This window comes from Bos taurus, chromosome 18 (assembly GCF_002263795.3).
Source record: "Bos taurus isolate L1 Dominette 01449 registration number 42190680 breed Hereford chromosome 18, ARS-UCD2.0, whole genome shotgun sequence".
Lineage (NCBI taxonomy): Eukaryota > Metazoa > Chordata > Mammalia > Artiodactyla > Bovidae > Bos > Bos taurus.
In genome coordinates this window covers 14,607,572-14,631,119 of record NC_037345.1, presented here as the reverse complement: position 1 = coordinate 14,631,119, position 23,548 = coordinate 14,607,572, and the positions used below count along the sequence as shown (strand labels likewise).

At 52.8% G+C, this 23,548-nt stretch overlaps 1 protein-coding gene across 7 annotated transcripts in view; it reads left to right on the top strand.

Moving 5' to 3' along the window:
• FANCA (FA complementation group A) overlaps positions 1-23,548 on the top strand; it is a 39,268-nt gene that overhangs the window by 13,831 nt on the left and 1,889 nt on the right. For 3 of the 7 annotated variants that reach the window (XM_059876961.1, XM_024978560.2, NM_001206603.1), the window contains exons 15-42: positions 1,429-1,539; positions 2,326-2,421; positions 2,499-2,558; positions 3,317-3,405; positions 3,932-3,992; positions 4,081-4,130; positions 7,203-7,279; positions 8,403-8,516; positions 9,494-9,630; positions 9,909-9,979; positions 10,304-10,400; positions 10,478-10,665; positions 11,656-11,749; positions 12,586-12,762; positions 13,201-13,274; positions 14,539-14,667; positions 17,176-17,260; positions 18,129-18,292; positions 18,732-18,837; positions 19,518-19,574; positions 19,695-19,799; positions 20,419-20,531; positions 21,125-21,263; positions 22,036-22,098; positions 22,394-22,496; positions 22,848-22,923; positions 23,059-23,212; positions 23,319-23,411. In XM_059876961.1, the coding sequence (XP_059732944.1) occupies positions 1,429-1,539; positions 2,326-2,421; positions 2,499-2,558; positions 3,317-3,405; positions 3,932-3,992; positions 4,081-4,130; positions 7,203-7,279; positions 8,403-8,516; positions 9,494-9,630; positions 9,909-9,979; positions 10,304-10,400; positions 10,478-10,665; positions 11,656-11,749; positions 12,586-12,762; positions 13,201-13,274; positions 14,539-14,667; positions 17,176-17,260; positions 18,129-18,292; positions 18,732-18,837; positions 19,518-19,574; positions 19,695-19,799; positions 20,419-20,531; positions 21,125-21,263; positions 22,036-22,098; positions 22,394-22,496; positions 22,848-22,923; positions 23,059-23,212; positions 23,319-23,411 (2,883 nt within the window). Of the gene's footprint in view, positions 1-1,428; positions 1,540-2,325; positions 2,422-2,498; positions 2,559-3,316; positions 3,406-3,931; positions 3,993-4,080; positions 4,131-7,202; positions 7,280-8,402; positions 8,517-9,493; positions 9,631-9,908; positions 9,980-10,303; positions 10,401-10,477; positions 10,666-11,655; positions 11,750-12,585; positions 12,763-13,200; positions 13,275-14,538; positions 14,668-17,175; positions 17,261-18,128; positions 18,293-18,731; positions 18,838-19,517; positions 19,575-19,694; positions 19,800-20,418; positions 20,532-21,124; positions 21,264-22,035; positions 22,099-22,393; positions 22,497-22,847; positions 23,213-23,318; positions 23,423-23,548 lie in introns of those variants that run through there. The other 4 variants (XM_024978561.2, XM_059876962.1, XM_024978563.2 and 1 more) reach the window with 4 other exon arrangements.

The following is a 23,548-nucleotide window of genomic DNA, read 5'->3' as shown; positions in this document are numbered from 1 at the left end:
AGGTGCAGGTGTTTGCCGGGGTTTGCTCCTTCCAGACTGCTGAGCCCATCTGGGTGCATTTGGATCTGGGATTACAAGGCCTATTCTTTGTAGAAGCTTGGGTGGCAGAGCTATTGTCTCCTTGCTGGACTCTGTGCCCGGCTTGCCTGTTGGGTTGGTGGGCGTGGTTCGTTCTTTCACTAAATGAAGCTCCCTCCTGCCCAGTGTGTCGGCCAGCTCCACACAGTGGACCAGGGGCTTCTGCATGTGGCTCCGCAGCTGTGTCCACCATCCTGGCACTGAGGATCCCCCTGGGGCCCAGGCAGTGCTCTGATGGCAGGCCCAGTGGTGTCGACTGTGTGTCCTGCATGCTCACTCTGGTGACTGTATGTCTGCTGTCTGTCTGACCATCCTTTGTCAGAAGAACTAGGGGTGTGATCTGGAGGAGGAGCTGCTGCAGGCCTTGCAATGTGGTGGGTGGGCCTCATGTGGGGTGGGTGCTGCTCTTTGCTGGCTCATCCAGACTGCTCAGGGCCGACTCTTCAGAACCTCCCTCCCCCAGGCGCACCCAGTTCTCTAAGGGTCCTCTTCACTTTCCTGCTGTGACCTGGGGCTTTGCCAAAGGCCCACCTGCCGTGGCTACCTCCCCTGCAGGGCTGTCGTCCACTCAGCTGAGCGTGTGGTTAGAGTGGAATGAGTGTGTCTTCGAGGACAGGGCTCTCGTGGGCAGTTGACAAATCCTGTCTCTAAGGTTCACAGAAAGGCACCATATTTACCATTTTCCACAGGAATGTATCCTTTATAAATTTTTTAAATGTTTTTAAATTTAAATTTTTTATTTATTTTTGGCTGCACCGAGTCTTCCTTGTTGCACAGGCTGCAGCAAGCGGGGCTACTCTCTAGTTGTGAGAGTCGAACAAACACCTGACCCGGTGGGAAGTAAGCAGAGAGAAGGGCACCCCCCACCCCATCCCCATGCACGTGAGAACCACCACAGAGCAGCCCAGCGTGCACAAAAGCAGCCGTGTTGGTTTTCGCCATCCTGCCAGACTGCACTCATGAGGAGGTGGGAAGCCACGCGGTCTGGGCAGAGTCAGCGTCTTGTTGTGGAGCATGGGCTCTAGAGTGGGGGCTCAGGAGTTGTGCACTGGCTTACTTGCTCCTCGGTATGTGGAATCTTCCTGAACCAGGGATGGAACCCATGTCCCCTGTATTTGCAGGCAAATTCTTAACCACTGGGCCATCACGAAGTCCTACAGGACTGTATTTTTTACTTTTTAAATTCTCAGTCTGTCTGTTTAGCTAGGGCACAGCCATGGCATCCTGGAGATGAACAAGCTAAAATGACATTGCTTCCCTCTTCCCGCTGTTGCTGAGGCTGGGACGTAGTCATGGCCACTGCATGGCAGGTCCTCCTGTCGCCCCACCTCATTCCCGGCTCCTCCCCAGGCCACTTTCGGCAGCACTAGGGGCATCCACAGCTGCAGCAAGAAGGCGCTGGTCTTCCTCTTCAAGTTCCTGTCTGACCTCGTGCCCTTCGAGGTCCCCCGGTACCTGCAGGTGAGAGGCCAGCAGGACCTTCTGCTCAGTCCCCGGTCCTGGGGTTCCCCCAGGACACTGCAGCAGGGAGTAGTCACAGCAGGGACGCCACCCTGGGGTGTCAGGGTGTACCCAAGGGAGCCAGGTTTCTTCTGGTAAATGCCCAGAAACCAGCGTGTGTGGTCCTGGGAGCTGGTCTGTGAGCAGGGCCGTCTGCGTGCCTACACACCACAGACGGTGAGGCAGGCAAGCGTCCTGGGCCCTGTGCTTGGTGTTCAAAATGATCTATTTGTATACTGACAAAGAAGCTGGGGGAAAAAAAAAAAGAAGAAGCTGGGGGAGTACGCCCCCGAGGCCATGACTGTTATTCCTGGGGTGTAAGACTGGATGCTCAGTTCATGTTGTCACCAAAAGCATCCTGCTGTGCACTTGGCTTGTGATGAGATGACTATCCCCAGCACTCACTTTCGTGGGTAAGGCACTTGGAAAATGAACATCATCTTCCTATTTAATTAAATGTATATTTCATTTCAAAGAGTACGCACGAAGTAACGCACATAGAGGGAGTGAGCATATGCCCTCCTGAGTCCTGTCCCCCCGCCCCCCACTGCCTCCCTCCCATATGGGGCCTGGGAGCCAGCTCTGTGACAGGACCCTTCCTGCCCTCGCCTGGCCCAGGGCCCTGTCTGCTGCATGTCCTCTGGTCTGTGGCTGATGCTGGGACTCTTCTCTGGTCAGTGTGAGTGACTGCCCCAGAAAGTCAGGGCAGCTGAGGAGCTGATGGACGCCCCCACCCTCTGCCCACAGGTGCACATTCTCCACCCACCCCTGGTCCCTGGCAAGTATCGTACCCTCCTCACCGATTATGTGGTGCTGGCCAAGACACGCCTGGCCGACCTCAAAGTGAGTCCCAGCTCCTCTTCTCTGTCCGTGGAGCCCAGCGCCCCCAGGGGTCCTCACCGACACTCACCTCTCTGCAGATTTCTATAGAGAACATGGGGCTCTATGAAGACCTGTCTTCTGCTGGAGATGTCACGCAGGTAACGTGCCCATGCTCCTCTCTGCGTGGCCTCCTTCCTGGACTCTGCGCGTCAGAGCCTCTGCCGTCGGGGCACCCGCATGTGCGGCGGCCAGGCAAGCCGTCCTCTGGTGTCTGTTCACAGCAGCAGCAGGGGCCCCACGGCCAGTAACGTTTCTTCTTGGGGTCCCCTTCACTTGGTTTCATGGACAAAGTGGTCTGTAAATCAGCTGGGGAAGGGCAAGGTTGTGTTTTTCTCAGAATTATAGAAAAAAGTGTTAACTCTGTTCGTGTAGACACATGTCAGGTGGGTGTATGGGCTGTGTATACTTTCCTAAGACACTCTAACCTCAAAGTTATGAGTCTATGAAGAACTTTTGGAGGTGCTGCTGGACTGTCAGATTAAAGCTTTAAAATATGTAAAGCAGTTTTCCATTTAAGATTTATTGCTGTTTACAAGTTGCCATTTCATAATATTTTTAAATGTCAAATATCAGGTCTCTGCATCTTCCCACCTGAAAATTTTGCATTGGGATCTTTGTTGCTCTAGAAGGGAAGCAGAAAGAGGGTGGAGGGACAGACCCACGGGGGCTGGCAGGGCAGCTCTCCAACATGGTGAGCTCACTGAGGCTGGGGGCAGCAGTCGATCCCTCCTAGCAGTTTGCTGGCACAGGGGCTTGTCCACATGCCCTGCTCTCTCGTGCTTCTCACCTGACCACAAAACCGTGGCCCTGCTCTGCTCCTGCCTTTTCTTTAAGTCTTCTGTTCATTTCCATCCAGCCCCAGAGCCAAGCATCCCAGGATGTCGAGAAGGCACTCTCGGTGTTTGAACACACAGGGAAGGTTCCCGTCGCCATCCTAGAGGCCAGGTAGGGTCACACACCGGGAGGGCTATTGGGCAGGCCCCAGCGAAGCTCTGTGGCCATGATGGGTGGGCCCTTTAGGAAAGCTGTTCAGAGGGATCAGAACAGGCCCGCCCTTAAGCCACAATGATTTTTCTTGTTCATGCTTCAGCAGTGACTGTGTGAGGCCAGTGCAGGGAGTTGAATAGCAAAATTTTGTAGAATTTGCTGTGACCCCAAAGCATGAATTCTGGCTGCTCCCAGCATGGGGTAGCTTTCTTAAGGCTTTGCCCCTGAGGGATGTGCATGGCCTCCAGCTCCCATGGTCAACCTCCTGATCATGGATGAGCCCAGATTCCAGAATGCGCTGACTCTCCAGCCACAGGTGGTCACCAGCACAGAGTTCTGTTTGTGCAAAGGGCCCCTAAACAGTGAGAAAGAAGACTTGAAAACATGATGCTGACCTTCAGGGACGGCCCCAGATGTGGATGGCACTGCCCTGCTGCAGGTCCTCTGCCAGGGGCCGCCCTGAGCCTGCCCTTCTCCGTTGCAGCATATTCCGGAGGTCCTATTACCTGTCCCACTTCCTCCCTGCGCTGCTCACACCACGAGTGGTCAGTACACGTCTCCGTGACCCTGGGGCCGGGTTGGCAGAGACTGGGGTTCCTCTCGGCATCTCACAGAGTCTGTCTTTCTTCATAGCTCCCGAGAGCCCCTGATTCCCGCGAGGCTCTTATCGAGTCCCTGAGGAGGTATGTGTGGCCAGTGCGGCTGGGGGCTAGCAGCACAGAGACCTGTGTGGTGTCACACGTGTGCTCTATTTATCTATAAAGTTGCCTTAAAATTAGTTGCTTAAAATGTTAAAAAGAAAATTTCTTTGATTCTGAATATCACAACTTCAAAAATACCATATGATGTCCCTTGTACGTAGAATCTAAAACATGGCCCAAATGAAACAGAAACAGGCTCACAAACAGAGAGAACAGACTTGTTGCTGGGAGGGGATCAAGGTGTAGAAGGGGAGGCATGGACCGGAAGTTTGGGATCCGCAGATGTACACTGTTACATAAAGGATGGATAAACAGCAAGATCCTACTATATAGCACAGGTAACTATTCAATATCCTGTGATAAATCAGAATAGAGAAGAATATGAAAAAGAACGTATCGATATATATAACTGGGTCATGTTGCTGTACAGCAGAAATTAACACGACATTGTAATTCAACTATATGTCAAAATTTAAAAAAAACAAGTTAGACTAAAGAATCAGATATTTCTATGAAGTTTAAGACAGAGAGCCATGCCACCCATCCTGCCACTTCACTTTCTTTCTGGAAGCAAGCATTTTCATCTCTTACCTGATTTTTTTATATTTTGCCCCAAATCTCCAAATAACTTTATTTCCGTACTTACCACTTTTTCTGGTTTAGTTTTCTGTCCTCCACCAACAAACATAGCTATCCTTCCTGTAATAGTTTTTAAAACCTCAGTATTTAGTGCTTGTTCTTAAGACTATCCAGACACTGTTCAGAGTTGTTCCTTTTGTTTTCTCTGGAGTTCATAATCATCTTTGTTTTATCGTAGTTTTCCTTGTACATATTTATATGCTTCCCTGCAAACTCAGCTGGGTGTCTAACTGTTCTCTTGTTCAGAATCGTTGAGTATCCCTGCAGTTATATTGTAGGGAAATCTCTTCTAGGCCTTCTAACCTGCTCCATTGCTACTTACTAGCTGTTTATGCCTTTAAGACGGCTGTCACCCTTGCGTCTCCCTTCAGCATCACCTTGTGCTGTCCTCTGCCATGGCTTGTGCTGCCTTCTCTTTTCTATATCAAGATCCTCCTCTTTCTTGGTTTACTCCTTTGTGTTGGTGGAAAGCGTCCTATTGAAGCTTCTCACAAAAGGATGGATGGGAGGTAAATTTTTGACACTTTTTTTAGCCCGTCATTTGATAGGTAGTTTGGCTGGGTATAGAAATCTAAGTTGGAAATTATTTTCCCTCAAATTTTTGCATCACTTCCTTGACTTCTAATGTCCAGTGTTGCTGCTGAGATGTTAGAAACTTACAATTTCTGACTCTTTGCATGGGATCTGTGTTCTTTCTGGAGGCCTGTAGTGTCTTTGTTCCCTGTGTTCTGAAGTTTTATAGCAGTGCATTTCACTGTAGATCTGATTTCATTTCTGGTGAAATGATGTAGCAAGGTGTAGAAGGGGAGGCATGGACTGGAGCAAGGTGTAGAAGCTTGTAGAAGCCCCATGTGGTGGGGCTTTTAATCTGGAAGTTCATATTCTTCAGTACTGAGGAATTTTCTTGGATATTTAAAACCCTTTTTTAAAATTTTATGAAAAATTTAAGACAGAAAAGCAGAATAGAATCTGTCACCCAGATTTAATAGTTATCAATAAATGACCGATCTTGTTTCATCTGTAGCCTTCAAATTCATTTACCCACTCAGTATTCTGGATGGTTTTGAAGCCAGTCCCAGACTCTGATTATTTTATCTTGGTTCATGTCACTGAAAGTTTCCTCTGTGTCTTTTTCCTTCTTGGAACTTCTCTTTTTTAGGTGTTATATTTCCTGAAGTGTCTTCTGACTTTTTCCTCTTTTGTCATATTTTGCATATCTGTTTCATTTTGTTTTCCCTCTCCTTTCTGGGAGATTTCTTAAAGTTTATCTGTAGGTACTTTTACTGAGTGTTTCATTTCTGCCATCAGATATTTCTTTGTACAGCAGTCCATTCCTTTTTTAATACAATCTGTTTTTGACTGTGCTGGGTCTTTGTTACTGTGTGAGGTTTTCTCTAGTTGCAGCAAGCAAGGGCCACTCTAGCTGTGGTGCACAGGATTCTCATTGTGGTGGCTTCTCTTGTGGAGCATGGGCTCTAAGGCACACACTCACCAGCTGTGATGCACTGGCTGTTCCATGGCATGTGGGATTTTCCTGGACTAGTGATCAAACCCTTGTCTCCTGCATTGACAGGCAGATTCTTTACCACTGAGCCTCCAGGGAAGCCCCCAGCAATCCATTCTTGTTTCATAGATGCAGTGCTATGTCTTGTCTCTCTGAAGATGTTAATGAAAGCAATGACTCACAGTTTCTTTTCTGTGGATTTCTCTGTTTCCTTGAGTTTGCTCTTTTTAATTGCACTGGTTTCTGACTTTGGGCTAAAGGCTGTACTGACCCCAGGGCAGAAGGCGGTGCCCCTCAGCTCCTAGTCTCCAGCCCCTGTGCACAGTCATACTCTAGACCGCAGCAGGTATCTCTCTGTTCTGCTTGAGTCTTGTCATCACAGTTTGCAGCACAGTGTGTGTGGAGGGGAGTGTCCTGCAGACCATGCTGCTGTCATGTGTCTCATAACTGGGCCACTTGTGACTTCCACTCCTCTGAAGGTGACTCCGTGGCTCTGGTCTTTGGACTCGTCCTTGTGCCATGAGGGCATGCCACCTGGGTCCATGCCCTGTAGCTGCCCTGCATCATCACTGGACTTATATTTTGAGTGTCGTAAACATTAATTGGGTGTTTTTCTTAGCATTTCTCATTAAAAGTAATTAATTTCACCTTTAAAATGTGAGAATTACCAAAACTTGACTGAGAGAAGTGAAAATCATTTCTAATCTCTCTACCCAACAAAAACCATTGGCAGACGTTTATGTAGCATGTATTATTCAGTAGAGTCACGTGGTGTGGTGTTGTATAATCTGTTTATGTGTCGTATAGTTTACTGTATTGCATATTTGTGTTTTCTGATAGTTTCTGGAATTGTAACCTTGAGAATCAATTTAAATTGCAATGGACTATTTTACTGTTTGCTTCTGACCCAGAGCGGATAAAATTCCCCCAGCCCTGTACTCCGCCTACCGCCAAGCCTGCTCCACTGCCGGACAGAAGCAGCCAGAAGGTGTGGTCCTCATTTGTGCCCATCTCCACTTCCCGAATCACGAGACGTTGTCGGTGGAGCCGTAGTCCCTCTGGTCTGGTCATGTCATGCTTGGTCTGGTCAGAGTTGTGGCTTCAGAGACTGACTGGCTCAGCCCCAGGATGGTTGTGACACCCGGAGGGCTGCCTGTGATATCAACCCTCTCAGGTCTCAGCCGGGAAGTACCTGCCGTACACTTCCTGAAGGAAGTGGTACCAAGTCCACTTGACTGTCATCTTTGTGTGCCCCACTGAGGTTGTAACGTGGTTTCTGTTGCCCATCTGATTCGAGCTTTACATTCAGGTGACCAGCCAGGCTGAGGTCATGGTGTTGGTTCTGCACCGTGTCCTACTGGGGGTCTGCCTCAGCTCTTTGTGATGTTGGTGGGGATCTTGCTGCTTCTAGGGGACAATGATGTAGACCTGGGCCAAGAATGCATCAGACCTGGAGCAGCCGGGGACACTGTCCCTACCCCACCCCCCAGGAGCAAGGTGCCATCTGCACAGGGCCTGGTCTATCAGTGTTGAGATGGTGCTGCTGTTTGCTGGTCAAAGCCTCTGCTGCCTGCTGGCCAGTTAGGCTGACTGACTGCCTGCAACTCTGTTCTCTGATTCTGTCTGGCAGAACACTCTCACAGAGTCTGCCACAGGTTCTGATGGCCAAGGGGACCCACACCTGTTTGGACCCGTATCAGAACATCTCATTGATGAGGTGCCAAGGGGCTGGAGGGCTGTGTCCACAGCCAAGAGCAGCCTTGCCTCTCTTCCTGATCTCTGGTCCTGCTTTTGGAAAAGGGCTTCTAGAACCTTTTAAATGTATGTTGAGGACTGGTAATTCCCTCTAACATTTCATCTTAACATCCTATGGTAAAAAACAGTATCACAATGTTACTTAAAAGTTTAAGAAACATCATCATCAGTTTGACCATCATCTGTCCATAATTCATACCCCCAGCCCAGCCTCCCTCCACAAGCGTTTGGTCTTTTTTATTACGTATGTGCATTTTACACTTGCGGCGATGATGTGCATAGAACCGTGGTTTTTTCCTAAACTTCCATGTGCTTGCTGTCTAGCCCAATTGTGAAAATCACCTCCTGCCTCTCAGATGCAGCCCAGGGAGGGGAGGTGGAGCCCAGCTGTGCAGAGGAGCCACTGGATCTGCTCATGGCTGCCCTGCAGGAGCTCAGGGCCTCTATGACGGACCCCACCCAGCATGACGGTGAGGAGGGGGCTGCAGGCAGGACTGTCCACAGTGGGTGTTTGTGGGTGGGAAGGCATGTCCTGTGCGCTCAAGTTCATGGCTGGTCCCTGAGCCACAGTGGTCATTGCGTTCCCTGAGCTCAGCATCTGTCACAAAGCCTGACCATGGCCTGGTGGGTGTGGAGGACGCAGCCTTGTTTCTGACATGCAGGCTGTCCCAAGCCTTGGCAGAAGGTGAACTTTCTCTCCTTGGCACTGGTGGGATAGGTGATGTAGAGGAGAAAGCCGTGTGCTGGGCTGGGTATGGCTTTCTTTCTGACCTCCACTGCCCGGCACCTCCAGCCCTCAGCACTGGGTCTCTGCTCCTGGGCTGTCTCCTCTGGGGGACCTGGAGAACCAGTCTGTGCAGTTCAGAGCACGCAGTGGCCACAAAATAAAGTGCTCAGTTCCAGTAGTTTTAGACTTTGTTATGCTAAATGCAGAAACTAATATAAATAAGCCATGTTTTTAACTGCACAGGTCCATTCAGTATATGCAGATTATTTTCAGTAAATATACTTAATTTTTCAGAGGTAAATGACAATTTGAAAAAACTTGCAGATAAACCATGTAGCCTAGAGATATCAAAAAAATTAGGTATGTTGTGAACGCATATAATGTATGTACGTTCACATCTGACCTGCAGAGAACATGAAAGCCTGTGAGGAGTTAAAATTGAGGGTCAGAAGTGACACATGGTTTTCACAGTCCCAGCCCTGTGTGGTTAGCTCTACCGCAGCTGTGGTCACCTTGCGGGCCCAGGACATCCCCTTGTGGCCAGCATGGCCATTCCTAACACTGCCCCTGCAGCCTGTGGTCCTGGGGGACACCAAGGCTGGGCCAAGGGGCTGCAGCAGGTGTCAGCGCCTACAGAGGTGGCAGGCGATGCAAGTTGAGGGTGGTGTAGACACAGTGGGGGCAGGGACGCCCCTGCTCATGGCAGTCCCTCCCTCGTAGAGCTATCAGCTCAGGTGGCCATGGTCTCCGAGAGGCTCCACTCTGTCCTGGGCCTCAGCGAGGATGTCAGCAGTGACGAGGCGGCCCCGGTGCAGCTCAGCGTCCAGGCCCCCAAGCTGCAGCCGCTGGAGCAGAGGGTGAGTGTGGGAGACCATGTGTGAGTGAGTTGAGGGTTTGGTATTGTCTGCATGCAGACTCTGCATTTGGGACAAAGGTGTGGGCAGGTCTACCGACCCTGTTCTCCACTGACACATCCCATCATGACCCCGGGGGACCTTCCTAGGGTCTGGGGGTTCCTATGACCTGGGAATGGCAGCCTTCTCTCTGGGCAGCAGCCTGTTTCGTAGTCTCGTGAGCTTAGCCCTGATCCTATGTCTCCGGGGTGTAAATGCTCTGACAAGACCTTTCCTCTCAGGTGGTGGACCTCCTGCTGACGTCTTTTTGTCAGAACCTCATGGCAGCCTCCAGTGTCGCCCCACCGGACAGGTAGAGGCTGGGTGGTCCCAGCAGGTGGTTGGAGCTGCCCCGAGGGTGGCCTGGTGCTCCTGATGAGAGGCCATCGGTCTTGGTCCAGCTCTGGGCCCTGGGCCACCCCCGATGTCCTGCTGCACTGGGGGAGGGCGGGGAGGGCTGGGGGCTGATGTACTACAGGCACGTGGGCAAGGCAGCCTCGAAGCAGGTGAGCCTGCTGTCTGGGGAGTGACTTGGCTCTTTCTGGGTCTGTGGTGCCTGCCTGCTCATCCATGGGCTCTGGAAGGGCTGGGAGGGCTGGGACTGCCACTGCCCTGTTCTCTATGGCTGTCCCCATAGGCAGGGCCCCTGGGCCACCCACTTCGTGAGGGCCCTGTGTGGACACAGGTTCCTGCCAGCCGTGCTCACCAGGCTCTGCCAGCTGCTCCATCACCAGGTAGGGCTGCCATTCCCTCCAGCTGGGAGTGGGTCCCCCACCCGGCCCCCCAGCACCAAACACCTTTTCTCTCTTAGGGCCCAAGCCTGAGTGCCTCACACGTGCTGGGCTTGGCTGCGCTGGCTGTTCACCTGGGTGAGTCCAGGTCTGAGCTCCCCAAGGTGCACGTGGGTCCTCCAGCCCCTGCCAGGGGCCTGCCCATCCCTGAGTTCATTGACAGCCTCCTGCCCTGCACGGCCCAGCAGGCCTCGGCCCTGTGTCTGAAGTGAGTACACCTTGTCAGTAGTAACGTGTGTTCCTCAGACAGCACAGCACGGACAACACGTGTTCCATACTGTGCTGGTCCACACCTCCCGAAAGGAACCTTGTCTGGATGTATCTGGGCGCATGCTGGTATCTCTGGTTAGGACAGTGAAGTCATCCTGCCTTGCTCCCTGCCTTTGGAGACACTGGCTCTGGGCTGCAGGTGTCCTTCTCTAGGCTGGGTGGCCAGCAGCTGGGTGGACCTGTCCCTCAGGTTCAGTTCTGGGGTCTCCCTGTGGCGAGCAGCTTTCTCTGGAGGACTCTTCTGCACGCATGGCTGTCCCGTCACTGCACACAAAGTGCCAGAACCTCTCCCAGGACCCAGCCATTGCAGGGAGCCCAGCACCAGGCTTGGCAGGTGTGAGAGATGGCTGGGGTGAGAGTGGCCACCCCATGGCAGAGACCTGGGGCTTTCTGCAGCTGCTGACGTGAACAGACTGAAGTCAGGACAGAAGCCAGACTCTGGTGGGAGGGATGTTGGCAGGGGCAGGGTCTTGGCTTGCGGACTTAGCTGACGTCAGCAGACAGGGAGAGCCAAGCACAGGAGCAGCTCTCACTAATGAGGCCCCCGGGAATCAGGCCCTGTCCTCACTACCCAGACTCCCTGCTGGCCTCTAGCCTCTGCCCGACTCGTCTGAGCCACCATGGTGGGCAGAGCTGAGGCTGCAACTGGACCCACTTCTCCCTGGCTTGGAGGTCCTTATAGGCAGGAACGGCAAACAATGTGTGGTCATGCTCATGAACCTCACGGAGCACGCCCTCCCCAACATGCTGGGGAAGCAAGCCCTTACGTGGAGTGCTTGCGTGTTTACATTTTCCAAGATGCATTACTAGGGGGTGGGGTGGGGGTGCTGGATGCCCTTGGTTCACTTCATGTGACTCATGCTGACTTCCACCCTGTATTTTGTGTGGATCCTGTTTCTGTGTTATAATTTCCGTTTTCTATTTTCAGATTTTCTACAGCAGCAATTTCTTATTCCTTGTGTAAGTTTTCCCAGTCACATGAGCTTCTGCACAGCTGTCTGTCTCCTGGCCTTATAAAAAAGGTGAGTCTTCTGGGTTCCTTTCTCGGCCGAGTTCCTGTTTTCTACGGGTCTCTGGCCCGAGGCTGTGTGGCCTCCATCTCGTGCTCAGCACCGCCTTGGTCTGTGGCGGGCTCTCTCCTGGGAGCCACCGCCTTCTGCCTTTTCTCACTGGCTGAGTTAAGAGAAGGGGGTGTAAGGTGAACCACAGATGTCCCTCCCGTTTATAAAATTGGCTCAGTAGTCATAAGTAGCGTCTTCCCAGGTAAAGAGGCACCCTATACTTCCTCTAAAGATAGCCCTGGAGACTGCGTGTTGGGATTCTGTGTCAAGGGTGGCAGGGCTGTCTGTTCCAGCGGGAGCCGGGGTTGCGGCACGTGCAGAGTTCCAGGGAGCCTGTCCCCTGGGCAGTGAGCCTGCTTCTCAGTTCCAGGCTCGGTGTTCGACTCCTGGGCCCTGCTGGGAGCTGCCTTGTCAGGAGCAGCCTGGGGGCTGGTACCACAGTTTCACAGTGTGGGATTGGGGCAGGTCAGGGGGAGTGGCTTCCCAGAAGAGGAAGCCCACCTCAGGTCCCAAGCTGCCATGGTCCTCTTGTGCTGCCTGTGACTCCGGCAGCACAGGGCAGGGGTTTCTGTCTCCTAAGGAAAGACAGGTGGCTTGTCCATCACCTGGGAGCATCTCACACAGACCCCAGTGCCAGCAAGCCTCAGGGGACGGCTGAGCATGGCTGCAGGACACAGCGGCCTCACATGTGCAGTCAGAGCTGCTGCCCCCTGAAGTGCCATCTGAAGAGCAGGGGCTCCCCACTGCCAGCCGAGCATGGCCAGCCTCACAGCACACACGCCACTGGCTTTTTTCAGTTCCAGTTCCTCATGTTCAGATGGTTCCCAGAAGCTCGAGACCCCCCGTCTCAGGAGGACCCGGCCAGCCTACCCTGGAGGCCCCTGTGCCTGCCCTCCGTGGACTGGCGGAGAGCCGCGCTCTGCCTGTGGAAGCAAAGAGCCCTGAAGGAACTGCTCAAGCAGGAGGGGCTCCAGGTACGTCCTGCAGTCCCCTTCCTGGGACACCTGCTACACGCAGTGTGAGGTTTTGAGGTTGGTCTCTGTGGACGTGTGAGCTGCCCCAGAATTTAAAGACAGGGCGAGTGCTGTGCAACTGCTGGAAGCTTCATGTTATATGCCCAATTCGGTGAGCTGAAACGAGTTATGCAGATGCCACGATCTGTCCAGAGCCAGGCAGCAATGTGGAGGATGCAGTTGAAGACCAGTTTGAAAAGTTTCAGTTAGCTTCACTTTCAGGGTTAAATGACTGGTTCTTGGGGCTTCATGCCAAGCTCCCTGTCTAACACTGGGAAGTGGCGAGAGGGTCCGAGACACAGGAGACCTCCAGCTGCCATGAGAGCCACATTCACAGCCCGCCCTGTGGCTCCTGTGCACCGTCCTTGGCATGGTGGTCACTTGAGCTTTTTCTCTCAGTTGACTTATAGAGACTGGTTACAACTGGAAATAGAAATTCAGCCTGAAGTTGATTCTCTTTCAGATACAGAAAGGTAAGTGCTTAAAGGATCTGCCCTTTAAAACGTTACACTGTTTTGTGTCATGATATCCTCAATTTATTTATTTATTTATTTTTTGATATCCTCAATTTAATGTTCAGCTTAACATACAGTCTGTTATAGTATAGTCTGTGAATATAATTTTATTCATTCTATTATTCAAGGAATACTTCCTGAGCTCCTGTGGTTTGGCAGATACTTCTAGAATGTTCTGGGAGCTAGGGATGTAGCGTGAACAAAACAGACGGGGCTCCCCGCCTGCGCTTCTGCCCCATTGGCCCTGAGTGGGCACTCCTACTGAGGGACTGCAGCCCGGAGGCAGGCAGGGAGATACAGCAGGGCTGTGGGAGCAGGTGCTGCCGGGTGAGGAACAAAGAGTCTGAGCCCCAGAGGGCCATGGTCAGGGAGCCACAAAGATCTCAGCTGGTGTCAGCCAAGGAGGGGGAGGGTGGGCATGGCTTCACCAATTGCTGGCTTCAAGGCGTGGCAACAGGAGTGAGCAAATTGGGGTCTGAGCCCTGTGGGTCCCGGGGCCCCTGTGGGTCTCGGGGCGGGTGAACGAGATGGCTGAGCCATAAGGTATGCTGTTTGGGGCTCAGGTGTGTGCTGAGGGGCTTCGCAGCAGGGGTGGCTGTCCTCAGGCCGCCATCTGTGGTGTGGTCAGAGACGTTCCCGCACATGGAGATGCTGTGACGTGGTGTCAGATTCTGGTGGAACAAGTAGGCTTAGGGATGACGGCAAACAGGAGTGGGAGTGACGACAATGCCTCTGCAGCTCGGAGGGTGGGGGTGGAGGGGCTGGTGGGGCGCTCCCACCTATCAGCTTTGTGCCCGGCTTGCTTCCTGAGCACTTCCTTCCTATGCTCATGGGCCCGGGGCCTCCCTCCTCTCCAGCGTCCTGGCGTGCAGCTCCAGAGTACGCCTTCTTAGCTCTCCCTCAGGCCACTGTGCTGTCGGTGAGGAGTCAGGTTGGGGCCTCCTTTCTTACTCCTCACTGCAGTGCCCCCTTCCTCTTGTGGTCGTGGCCGAGGCCCTGCTCGGGTTCTGGTCTCCCTGTGGGGGCAGACTGCAGCACTGGTGGCTGCCAGTGCTGTGGTCTTAGCACTGTGGAGCCTGGTCCACATCTGGATGCTCTGCTGCTGGACCAGCCAGTACAGACGCCCCCTCTGCCCCCAGCTCAACAGCCGTGCACCTGCAGTCCCCAACCCCTCCAGCTGAGGCGGCCTCCCTAGGCACAGACACTGGCATTTGCATTGTAGGCAGGACTTCCAGCAGTGGGCCATCCACCAGCACTTCCTCCCCATGCCCTCTGCCACCGGTGGCTGCGATGGAGACCTGGAAGCTGCTTGCACCACCCTGGTCGACGTGCTCATGGACTTCTGCCAAAGGTTAGGAACGTTGGTGCCCAGAGGCATGTGTGTTTTGATTTTGGTAGCTCTAAGAATGTTTTTATTTCTCTCGGTCCACACATTTGGACATATCTGATAACAAGTTTGAATCTTCGCAGTGAAGGCAAGCTTTTGGTATCATCTTTTTCTCTGTGCATCACCTGGTCAGCAAACGTGAGGAGAATAAAAGGTCTAGTAGGTGGTGGGTGCCAGTGTCACCACCCACAGTGCAGGAAGTACCAGTGTGGACTGGCTGCCACGAGAGGCAGGCCTTCCCAGTCCCGTCTGGGCCGTGCAGGCTGTGGGCGTCTGACACGGCCTGTTCAGTCTCATCGTCCTCCTGGTTGGGGACATATGCTGTGTCCAGGTGATATGTGGTGTTATCTTGTTATGGTTTTGATTTACTTTTCCCTGATGGCTCACAGTGTTGACCATTTATTTATCTTTTTTGGACAGATGTCTGATCAGATCGTTTGCCCGTTTACAATTGGGCTATTTGTTTGTTGAGTCTTAAGGGTTCTTTATATAGTCCAGATGCCAGGTCCCCTGAGACACGTGAATCACAGATGCTTTCTCCCATCCCTTAAAGTCATTGGTTCACTCCCTTAATAGAGTACTTTGATTCATATAAGTTTTACATTTTGAAGAAGCCATATTCATCTGTTTTTAGTTTTAGCTTTTGGGCCTTTGATCCATTTTGAGTTACTTTTTTTTCCCCTAAATTTATTTATTTGACTGCATCAGGTCGTAGTTGAGGCACACAGACTTTCCAGTCACAGCCCACAGGCTCAGTTGTGCCTCGGCATGTGGGATCTTAGTTTCTTGACTAGGCATGGAACCCACATCCCCGCAAGGCAGATTCTTAACCACTGAACCACCAGGGAAGTCTGTTGAGTAAATTTTTTGTAAGATGTGAGGTAGAGATCCAGCCCCATTCTTTTGGATGTGAATGTCCAATTGCCCTTTTTGCTGAAAAGACTGTTCTTTCCCCATTGAATGGTCTTGTTACTCTTGTCAAAAGTCCACTCACCATATGTGTGAGAGTTTACTTCTGGACTCTCAACTCTGTTCTGCTTATCTTTACATCTATCCTTATGCCAGGACCACACTATTTTGATTACTATAGCTTTGTAATAAGTTTTAAAACTGGAAAATGTGGGAATTCTCTGGCAGTCCAGTGGTTAGGACTCCACGCTTTTACTGCTAAGGGCCTGGGTTCAATCCTTGGGTAACTGCTGCTGCTGCTAAGTCGCTTCAGTCATGTCTGACTCTGTGCGACCCCATAGACGGCAGCCCACCAGGCTCCCCCATCGCTGGGATTCTCCAGGCAAGAACACTGGAGTGGGTTGCCATTTCCTTCTCCAGTGCGTGAAAGTGAAGTCGCTCAGTTGTGTCCGACTCTTCGTGACCCCATGGACTGCAGCCTACCAGGCTCCTCCGTCCGTGGGATTTTCCAGGCAAGAGTACTGGAGTGGGGTGCCATTGCCTTGGGTAACTACGGTCCCACAAACTGTACGGTGCAGCCAAAAAATAAACAAGGAAGTAAAATTGGAAGACATGGGTCCGCTAACTTTGTCCTTCTTTATCAAGATTGTTCTGGAGCCCTTGCAGCTCCATCTGGATTTTTAGGATCAGCTTATCAATTTGTACAAAATGAGCTGGGATTCTGATAATGACTGCACTGTATCTGTTTATCAGTTTGGGTCCTTCCATTTGTTTAGGTCATCTTTGATATTTTTCAACAGTGTTTTATAGTTTTCAGTGTGCAAGTCTTGCATCTCCTTGATTAAATTTATTCTGCAGTATTTTTTTTTTTTAGCACCATTGTAAATGGGATCATTGCTTTAATTTCGCTTATTTGCTCAGATGACTTTTTATTGTTAATTTTTTATGATTTTTCTATATATAAGGTCTTGTCATCTGTGAATAGAGATGGTTTAACCTTTTCCTTTCCAATCCAAATGACTTTTATGTGCTGATTTATTTGCTGAGTTGTCCTGTCTAGAACTTTACAGTGCAATGCTCACTGGAGGCAGTAGGAACAGACACTTTGTCCTGGTCCTGGTCTTGGGAGAACAGTTTTCAGTCTGTCGTCATTGAGTACAATGTGAACTGTGGGTTCTTCATAAATGCCCTTTGCCAGGTTGAGGAAGGTCCCTTTTACTCCTAGTTAGTTTATTTTTTTAGTCATGAGATGGTGTTGAACTTAATGTTTTATCTGTGTGGGTTTTGGTTTTCTATTTTACTCACGTTTATTGCATTAATTGATTTTTGCATATTAAGCCAACGTTGCATTCTTAGGATAAATCCCAGTTGGTTGTGTAATCATTTTGATGTGTCACTGGAGCTGGTTGCTGGCTTTGTGCTATTGCTGGGGCACTGTGCGTGCGCTGTGGTCCCTGGGTACTCCCTGGCCCTGTGACTACAGGCCATACTGGAGGCAGAAGAAGAGGTAGCCCAGCATAGATAGGAGACACTAAGGAGGCTTTCAGTGTGTTTTCATTTCAGTTCGAGGAGTCATCATCACTCAGAGAATTCTGATTTGGTTCTCAGTGGCTGCAAAGGAAATCGGGACATTTTTTCCAGATTGCAGGTGAGTTAGAAAATGCAAAACTCAGTGTGTCCACTGCATCGAAGCCATGTGCTATCATGATATTTATTGAGTATCCAGTGAGTCCAGATGCCTGTTCTAAGCAGAATGAAAGCCTGAGTCACAGACATGGTCACTCAGACCAGAGACCATGTGTTCTGTGAACTCATGTCACCATGAACGTCAAAGGAACACAAAAATGAAAGATGAAATACAGGAAGCATCTCCAGGCTTTAGGACATTTAAGATTTGAAAACAGGAAGTAAAAATATGGACTTCAGTAGTAACTTGGTTGCTACTCCCATTCTCTGCTCTTTAACTCTGGGTGCTGCGCTAGGAGGTCAGACTCTTGAGAACTGATATAAATAACCCTCCACTTGGCTGAGTATTGAGAGTTTGGAATACAGTCCCTTCTGTTTCCTGGGTCACTTGTCACTGAGGCAGGAACACTGAGAAGGGTGCAGAAGCCCTTCAGGTTCTCGTCCTGCAGTGAAAAGTGCCTTTCTGTCAGCATGCTGCTGCCCAGATCTCCTGAGAGTGGGCTCTGGGGTCAGAGGGCAGACCAGGCCTGTCCTTCTCGCCAGCTGTACACTGGGAGTCTGTAACTGTGGACATGCCGACACAGCTCTGTCTTATGGGATCTGGAATTCCCGCTATCTCTCTTTAAAAGTGCCTGAATTTAGAAAATGTGGAGGATGAAAGGGAGATCCTAACACTCCACACAAAAGGGACGTGTGTCCTCTGCGTCCATCGTAACGGGAAGTGGAAGAAAGTACCTGGGAGGGCGGCCGCGGCAGGAGTCGTGGGGTTAGAGGTCGCGTGTGACAGAATGATAAGGAGACGGGTGCTCTTCATCTGCTGCCGTCTCCAGGAGATGGCTGCTGACCTGGAGCAGGGCCCTGCGCCCCTCGGCCACGCTGCTCCCCACGGACACTTTCTCTTTGGAGTTTTCCGCAGACGCCTCCAGGCCCTGACTCACGGGTGGGACATGGCCAGCCGCCTCCAGAGACAGCGGGAGCTGCTCACCTGCAAACGGTAACACGGTCGTGTCCCAGGGTCTCTCCCCACTTTGGCTTCTCTTCCCTCTAGTTGCGGGTCTCTGGGCTGGCCTCTCCCCGGGAGTCCCCTGGAGAGCAGGGTCTGGGCCCAGGATCCCTTCAGTTCAAAGGCTTCACATCGAATGTGGGCTCAGGGGTCCTCACAGCAGCTTCATCACAACTGAGCTGTGAGTTGACATCCTTCCCAGGCTAGTGAGCTCGTTGGTTCGAACACTGCTCCCACCCTGGGTCATCATGAAACTGCATGGCTGCTTTGGGGAAGCACAGTGGTGTCTGTGGACCCAGCAGCACAGGAGCCCAGGCCCTCCAGGGAGGGATGGGCCGCAGACTAGGGCCAGTTCCCAACAGGCTGGGAGGGTGGCTACTGCTCCAAGCATTGCTCTCGGGGGTGACTGTCCACACCTCTGTCCTCCCAGCACCCTCCTTGGCCTGCCCCCCTCCATGCTGGTCAGCAGCCCCCGTGCGGAGCAGCCGGCCGCCCCCAGCTGCACTGATTTCTTCCACTTGGTCAACTCAGAGTTGGTAGGTGTGGAGCGAGCAAGGTCAGGTGCGGGGCTGGGGGCCATGTGGGCACCGTAGACTAGTTCTGGGGAAAGTTCAGGAGTGCATCTGTGGTTACATGGAGCCAGCGGTCTCGGTATAAGTCCCACCTGCAGCAGGTCACTGAGGATAGGCTGTGGCACTTGGAGCCACAGGGAGTCCTTCACCCTGTTGGACACTGGCGGCAAGGCCAGAGACTGGGGCCAGTGCCCTCTCTGGAACACGACTCCTTCACAGAAGCTTCCCCAGGTTAGCAGTTTGGGCCCCAGAAGTGCTGACCGACCTGCCCGCTTCACCTCTGGGCACAAAAGCCAGACAGTGCCCACACCTGGCTCTTCAGGCTCCAAAGGGTGCCCTCCCTTACTTGTGCACAGTCAGGGACAGGGAGGTGCTGTGCCCACCGCAGGAGGCTTTGTAAAATTGCACCATGTGGTTGGAGGTTGATCTGAGGTTCTGGTCATCTGTGTGGAGCTTATAGGGTAACTGGGGAGCAACAGAAATGAGGTGAGATTTTCTGTTCAAGTTCGTTCTGGAGGCTGTTCCCCCTCAAGCTCTGAGAACGGCCTGTGAAAGCAGCCAGGTGCTGGGGGAGGAGGGACAGCACATGGCCGCCCACCCCCGTCCACCGCCTTCCTTCCTCACCAGCCTCTACTATCTTGCAGAGGAACTTCTCCCATGATGGTGCCCTCACCCACGACATCACCGCCCACTTCTTCAGGGTAATTCCAGTTCCCTCCACCCCTCCCGTGTCACTGCTCAGACCTCTGGCCTGGCCCTTGTGTATACAATGGTTCCCAGGGTCCACGTGCAAACCCAGTGGTGGGCATCTCCTCCCCCAGGGGCTCCTCAACACCTGTGCACGAAGCAGAGACCCATCCCTGGCAGCCGACTTGGCCCTGACCGCCTGCCAGACCCAGTGCCCCCTGCTGCTCACCTCTGCTCTGGTAGGCCTGCCATCTTCTTGCGGGAGCTCCCAGGCCTGGTGAGGTGCCATGAGGGTCAGTGTGGCTGGGGCTGCACGTCCATCTAGGGCTTCCTGGCTGTGTGATCCCAGGCACAGTGGGTGTTAAGTCAGGAGAAGATGGCCGGGAGCAGTGGGGAGAGAACTGGAGTGGGAGGACAGGGTCACAGGAGTCCATCCGTACCAGAGCAAGCGACAGGAGTCGTTCACACTGTGTGCTCTGGGCTGGAGCTGCCGGCTCGGCCCCTGCAGCCCGGCCTCTGCATGGCGTTCCGAAGTTCCTCAGGAGGGGCTCCCTTGTGGGCTTTCTCAACCCTTCTCGTTTTGTCAGGAGGGAGGACACAGCCCCATTCTTTCAGAGCAGCATGTCCTATGCCGAGCTCCCTGGACAACCGTGCGTCCTCTGAGGATGAGTTGTGTTGGGCCGTAGATGAGACACTGTCCTTGTGGTTAGGAAGCACTAGATGAGCAGAGGCAGGCTCGGGGGGGGTGGGTGTCAGCCAGCAGGTGGACGTGTCCTGCCCAGATGGTCAGGGTCACTGAGGTCTCCAAAGAGTCCTGGTGGTGGGGAATGACTGTCGGTGCCCGTTCTCTCCCATGAGCTGTGGTGGTCGAGCCTGGAGCCCGAGCTGCACTGCCGGTGGAGGAGGTGGTCCCAGAGCCCGCTCCCTGCAGAGCTGCGGAAGCTGCAGGAGGCCCACCTCTTCGCTGAGAGGTGAGTATGGGCGCACGCTCTTGTTGACCTGCCCAGCATCTCGGGAGCTGGAGAGGCCTCTGGACAGTCCCTGCAAGGTGCAGTGTTTACCTACCCATCTCCTCTTACTTCCCAGTGGGTGCCCTCCTAACGGTCACAGAGAGGATCGCTGGCCCTCTCCAGCCTCCTTACATTTTCCTCTGTGACCATTTCCATCCCTCAGGCACCCACAAAGAATTAGGGATGCCGGAAACCTCAGAAAACAAGGAAAGCCAGTCTGCCCACTGACTCTAATCATATAGAGAGCAGGAGTTTCTTAAATCACTGCACTTATTGTTTTTCACTTTTGTCCGTTTTAACCTGCTGAAGGACCTTGAACATCACAGTGCAATTGGGGCAGGGGTTGTGTGGGAGGCTGGTGTAGATTCTGGGGAATTGGGGGAAGGGGGTCGGGGCAAGGGCTCCAGGCGACCCTGCGTTCCACACCCTCCTGACAAAGCTGAGACCCCCTGCAAGCTGCACCGCTTCCTGTGTCCAGGGCATAGGGCCAGTCTGTGCAGAGCCAGGTTGGGAGCAGGGGTTCCTGTGGTAATACACTCCTCTTGTCTGTGCAGCGTGTCCTCCCCCCTCACACCGTCCCCCGCACCTGGCCCGTCCTGGCTCTGCGCGGCTGCCCTGCACTTTGCGATTCAACGGGCCAGGAAGGAGAGCTTCCGGCAGGAGCTGGGGAAGCTGGATGGCCAAGGAGAGGAGGCAAGGATGAGACGCTCTTCCTTGAGGGTCACTTTCTCTCAGGGTTCATCTAACACATTGTGCTTTTCAAGGACACATAAGTGTTTGGGGTCCTTGTGACTTTATTTGGAAGCAAACCTTCCTGGGTGTACAGGTTTGATAAGACTTACTTTCAGGTTAACTCTCAACTGCTTTTATTTGACCTGTTTATCCTCCCCATAATCCCTAGGAGGGGGCAGTTAGGGCTGGCTGGCACTCATCAAGGTACCTATACCCCATTCAGCTGCTCGCTGAGACCAGGGCTGGATGGAGGAGGGCTGCTCGGAGGGCAGGCTGATGTCCCCACTGGGAGCTGCCATGGTGCACCCAGCTGAACCCGATTCTCTAAAACCCAGAGCTCCCCAGAAGCTCAGGCTGTATACACCTGCCTGACAACAACTGCTGAGCTGTGTGGGGTTTGAGTGATTAGAATTTCAAGTAACAGAGTCCCAGGGAGCATCTGTTCTTAGACTTTTCAGGCTGTTTTTGTTGGAAGGCTTTTAGTGGCTCCGTATCTTCCAGACCACTGTCCCCTGACAGACCCACAGAGATGGGCGCCAAGCAGTAATTGTTTATAACCCATTAAATTCTCTAAAAGCGATTGGAAATTTTATTCCTGCGAAGATTCCCCTAAAGATTTCTAACCTAGGCCTATAAACACTCAATTAGTGAGGAATGTTTTTTACTTATAGTTACTCTCAGGGACAGAATACAGGTAGTCTAATGTTGTAAGCGGATGTGTTTTCATTTGTAGCTGTTCGTTTCCCTGTTTTTCTTTTCCTTGATGGGCCTGCTCTCTTCATATCTGACTCCACAGGTAAGTCAGACCCTCTCCCACATTGGACAGGGTGGTGAGCTCCTGCCCCCAGGGCGCTTGAAACCATGGATCCCCATTTCCCCACAGACCTCCTAAGTTGGGTCTCTTGAGCAGGGGAGGTGTGGTACCTTTGGGGCAAAAACTTTCTCAGGAGAGAAAACCCCAGGCCATGGGCCTGCCCTGTGGGGTCTCCCTTCAGACCCTGTACCCTGAGGGTCTGTGCAGGGCCCCAGGTAGACACCCCCTCCTTGCCCACTGTCACCTTTGAGTTCTCCTGTTTTTCTGTGGGTCACAGGCCATTGGTTCCCTGAGGGCTCTGGACATCTGTGCGGACATCTTGGGGTGTCTGCAGAGGAGGAGGATTTCCTGGCTGCTGGTCTTTCAGCTGACGGAGGCGGGTGAGAGATCCAGAGGCTGCCAGCCATGTCTGTGCTGGCCCCCAGCCCTCTGGCGGGAGCAGGTCAGACTGCAGCCGACTCAGTCCTCTTCAGAAGGAACTTTCAAATGATTATGCAGGAGCCCTCCTTGGGGCTCACTTTAAAAACTCATTTTTGCAACTTTATGTTCTTGGTTAAGTATGCAGATTCACTTAATAATTTAGTGGAGCCCTGAGGATTTCAGAGACCCAGCCCCTACCCCCTAGTCTGTGGCGTGAGGTTGCCACCTCTGGGTCAGCAGGCACACAACTCCTGGAGACCCTGACACTATGGGAGGATCCCGCGCTGCTGACAAGCCTCTTGGTTTTGCAGATGTCCCCCTGGGGCGCACCCTCCTTGGCCTGGCCCCCGACCACCAGGTCAGGCTGCTGCCGGTCGCCTTCTACAGGTAACCCTCAGGGCCTGGAGGTCAGGGGAGACACAGCAGGGGTCCTTCAAGACGGAGAGGCTGCGCCCCTGCTGCCTGCCACCAGCCCCAGTCAGACGTGTGAGGTCGTCACCTGACACCTGTGTCTGCCTTCAGCCTCCTTCCCTACTTTGACGAGGATGCCCTCCTCACAGAAGATGCCTTCCTGCACGTTGCTCTCAACATGTACCTGAAGCTCGTTGGCCTCTTTGTGGCCGGGGAGACCGGTGCAATCTGGACTGTGGCCCATGATGGGGAGCTCCCAACTCAGGCAGGTGCAGGGCCAGGCCCCATCTCCAGACAGACCAGGGTGATGCTCCTGGCACAGTTCACAGCTGTGGGCACCCTGACCTTGGCACTGCCCATCTTCTTTCTAGGGTGACCCCGTAAGCCTGATAACAAATGCCCGTCTGTTTCTGCTGCAATTGATACCTCGGTGCCCAGAAAGGAGCTTCTTGCACGTGGCAGAGGTAACCCCCAGGTGCTCACCGCGGTGTCTGTGTTTAGGTCCATGTCACCGTGTGACGTGAGGATGCTGGACGCCTTGGGGAAAGCTGGCATCCAGCATCCAGGCCCGGGAGGGACGGGGGCAGAACGGGCCCAGCAT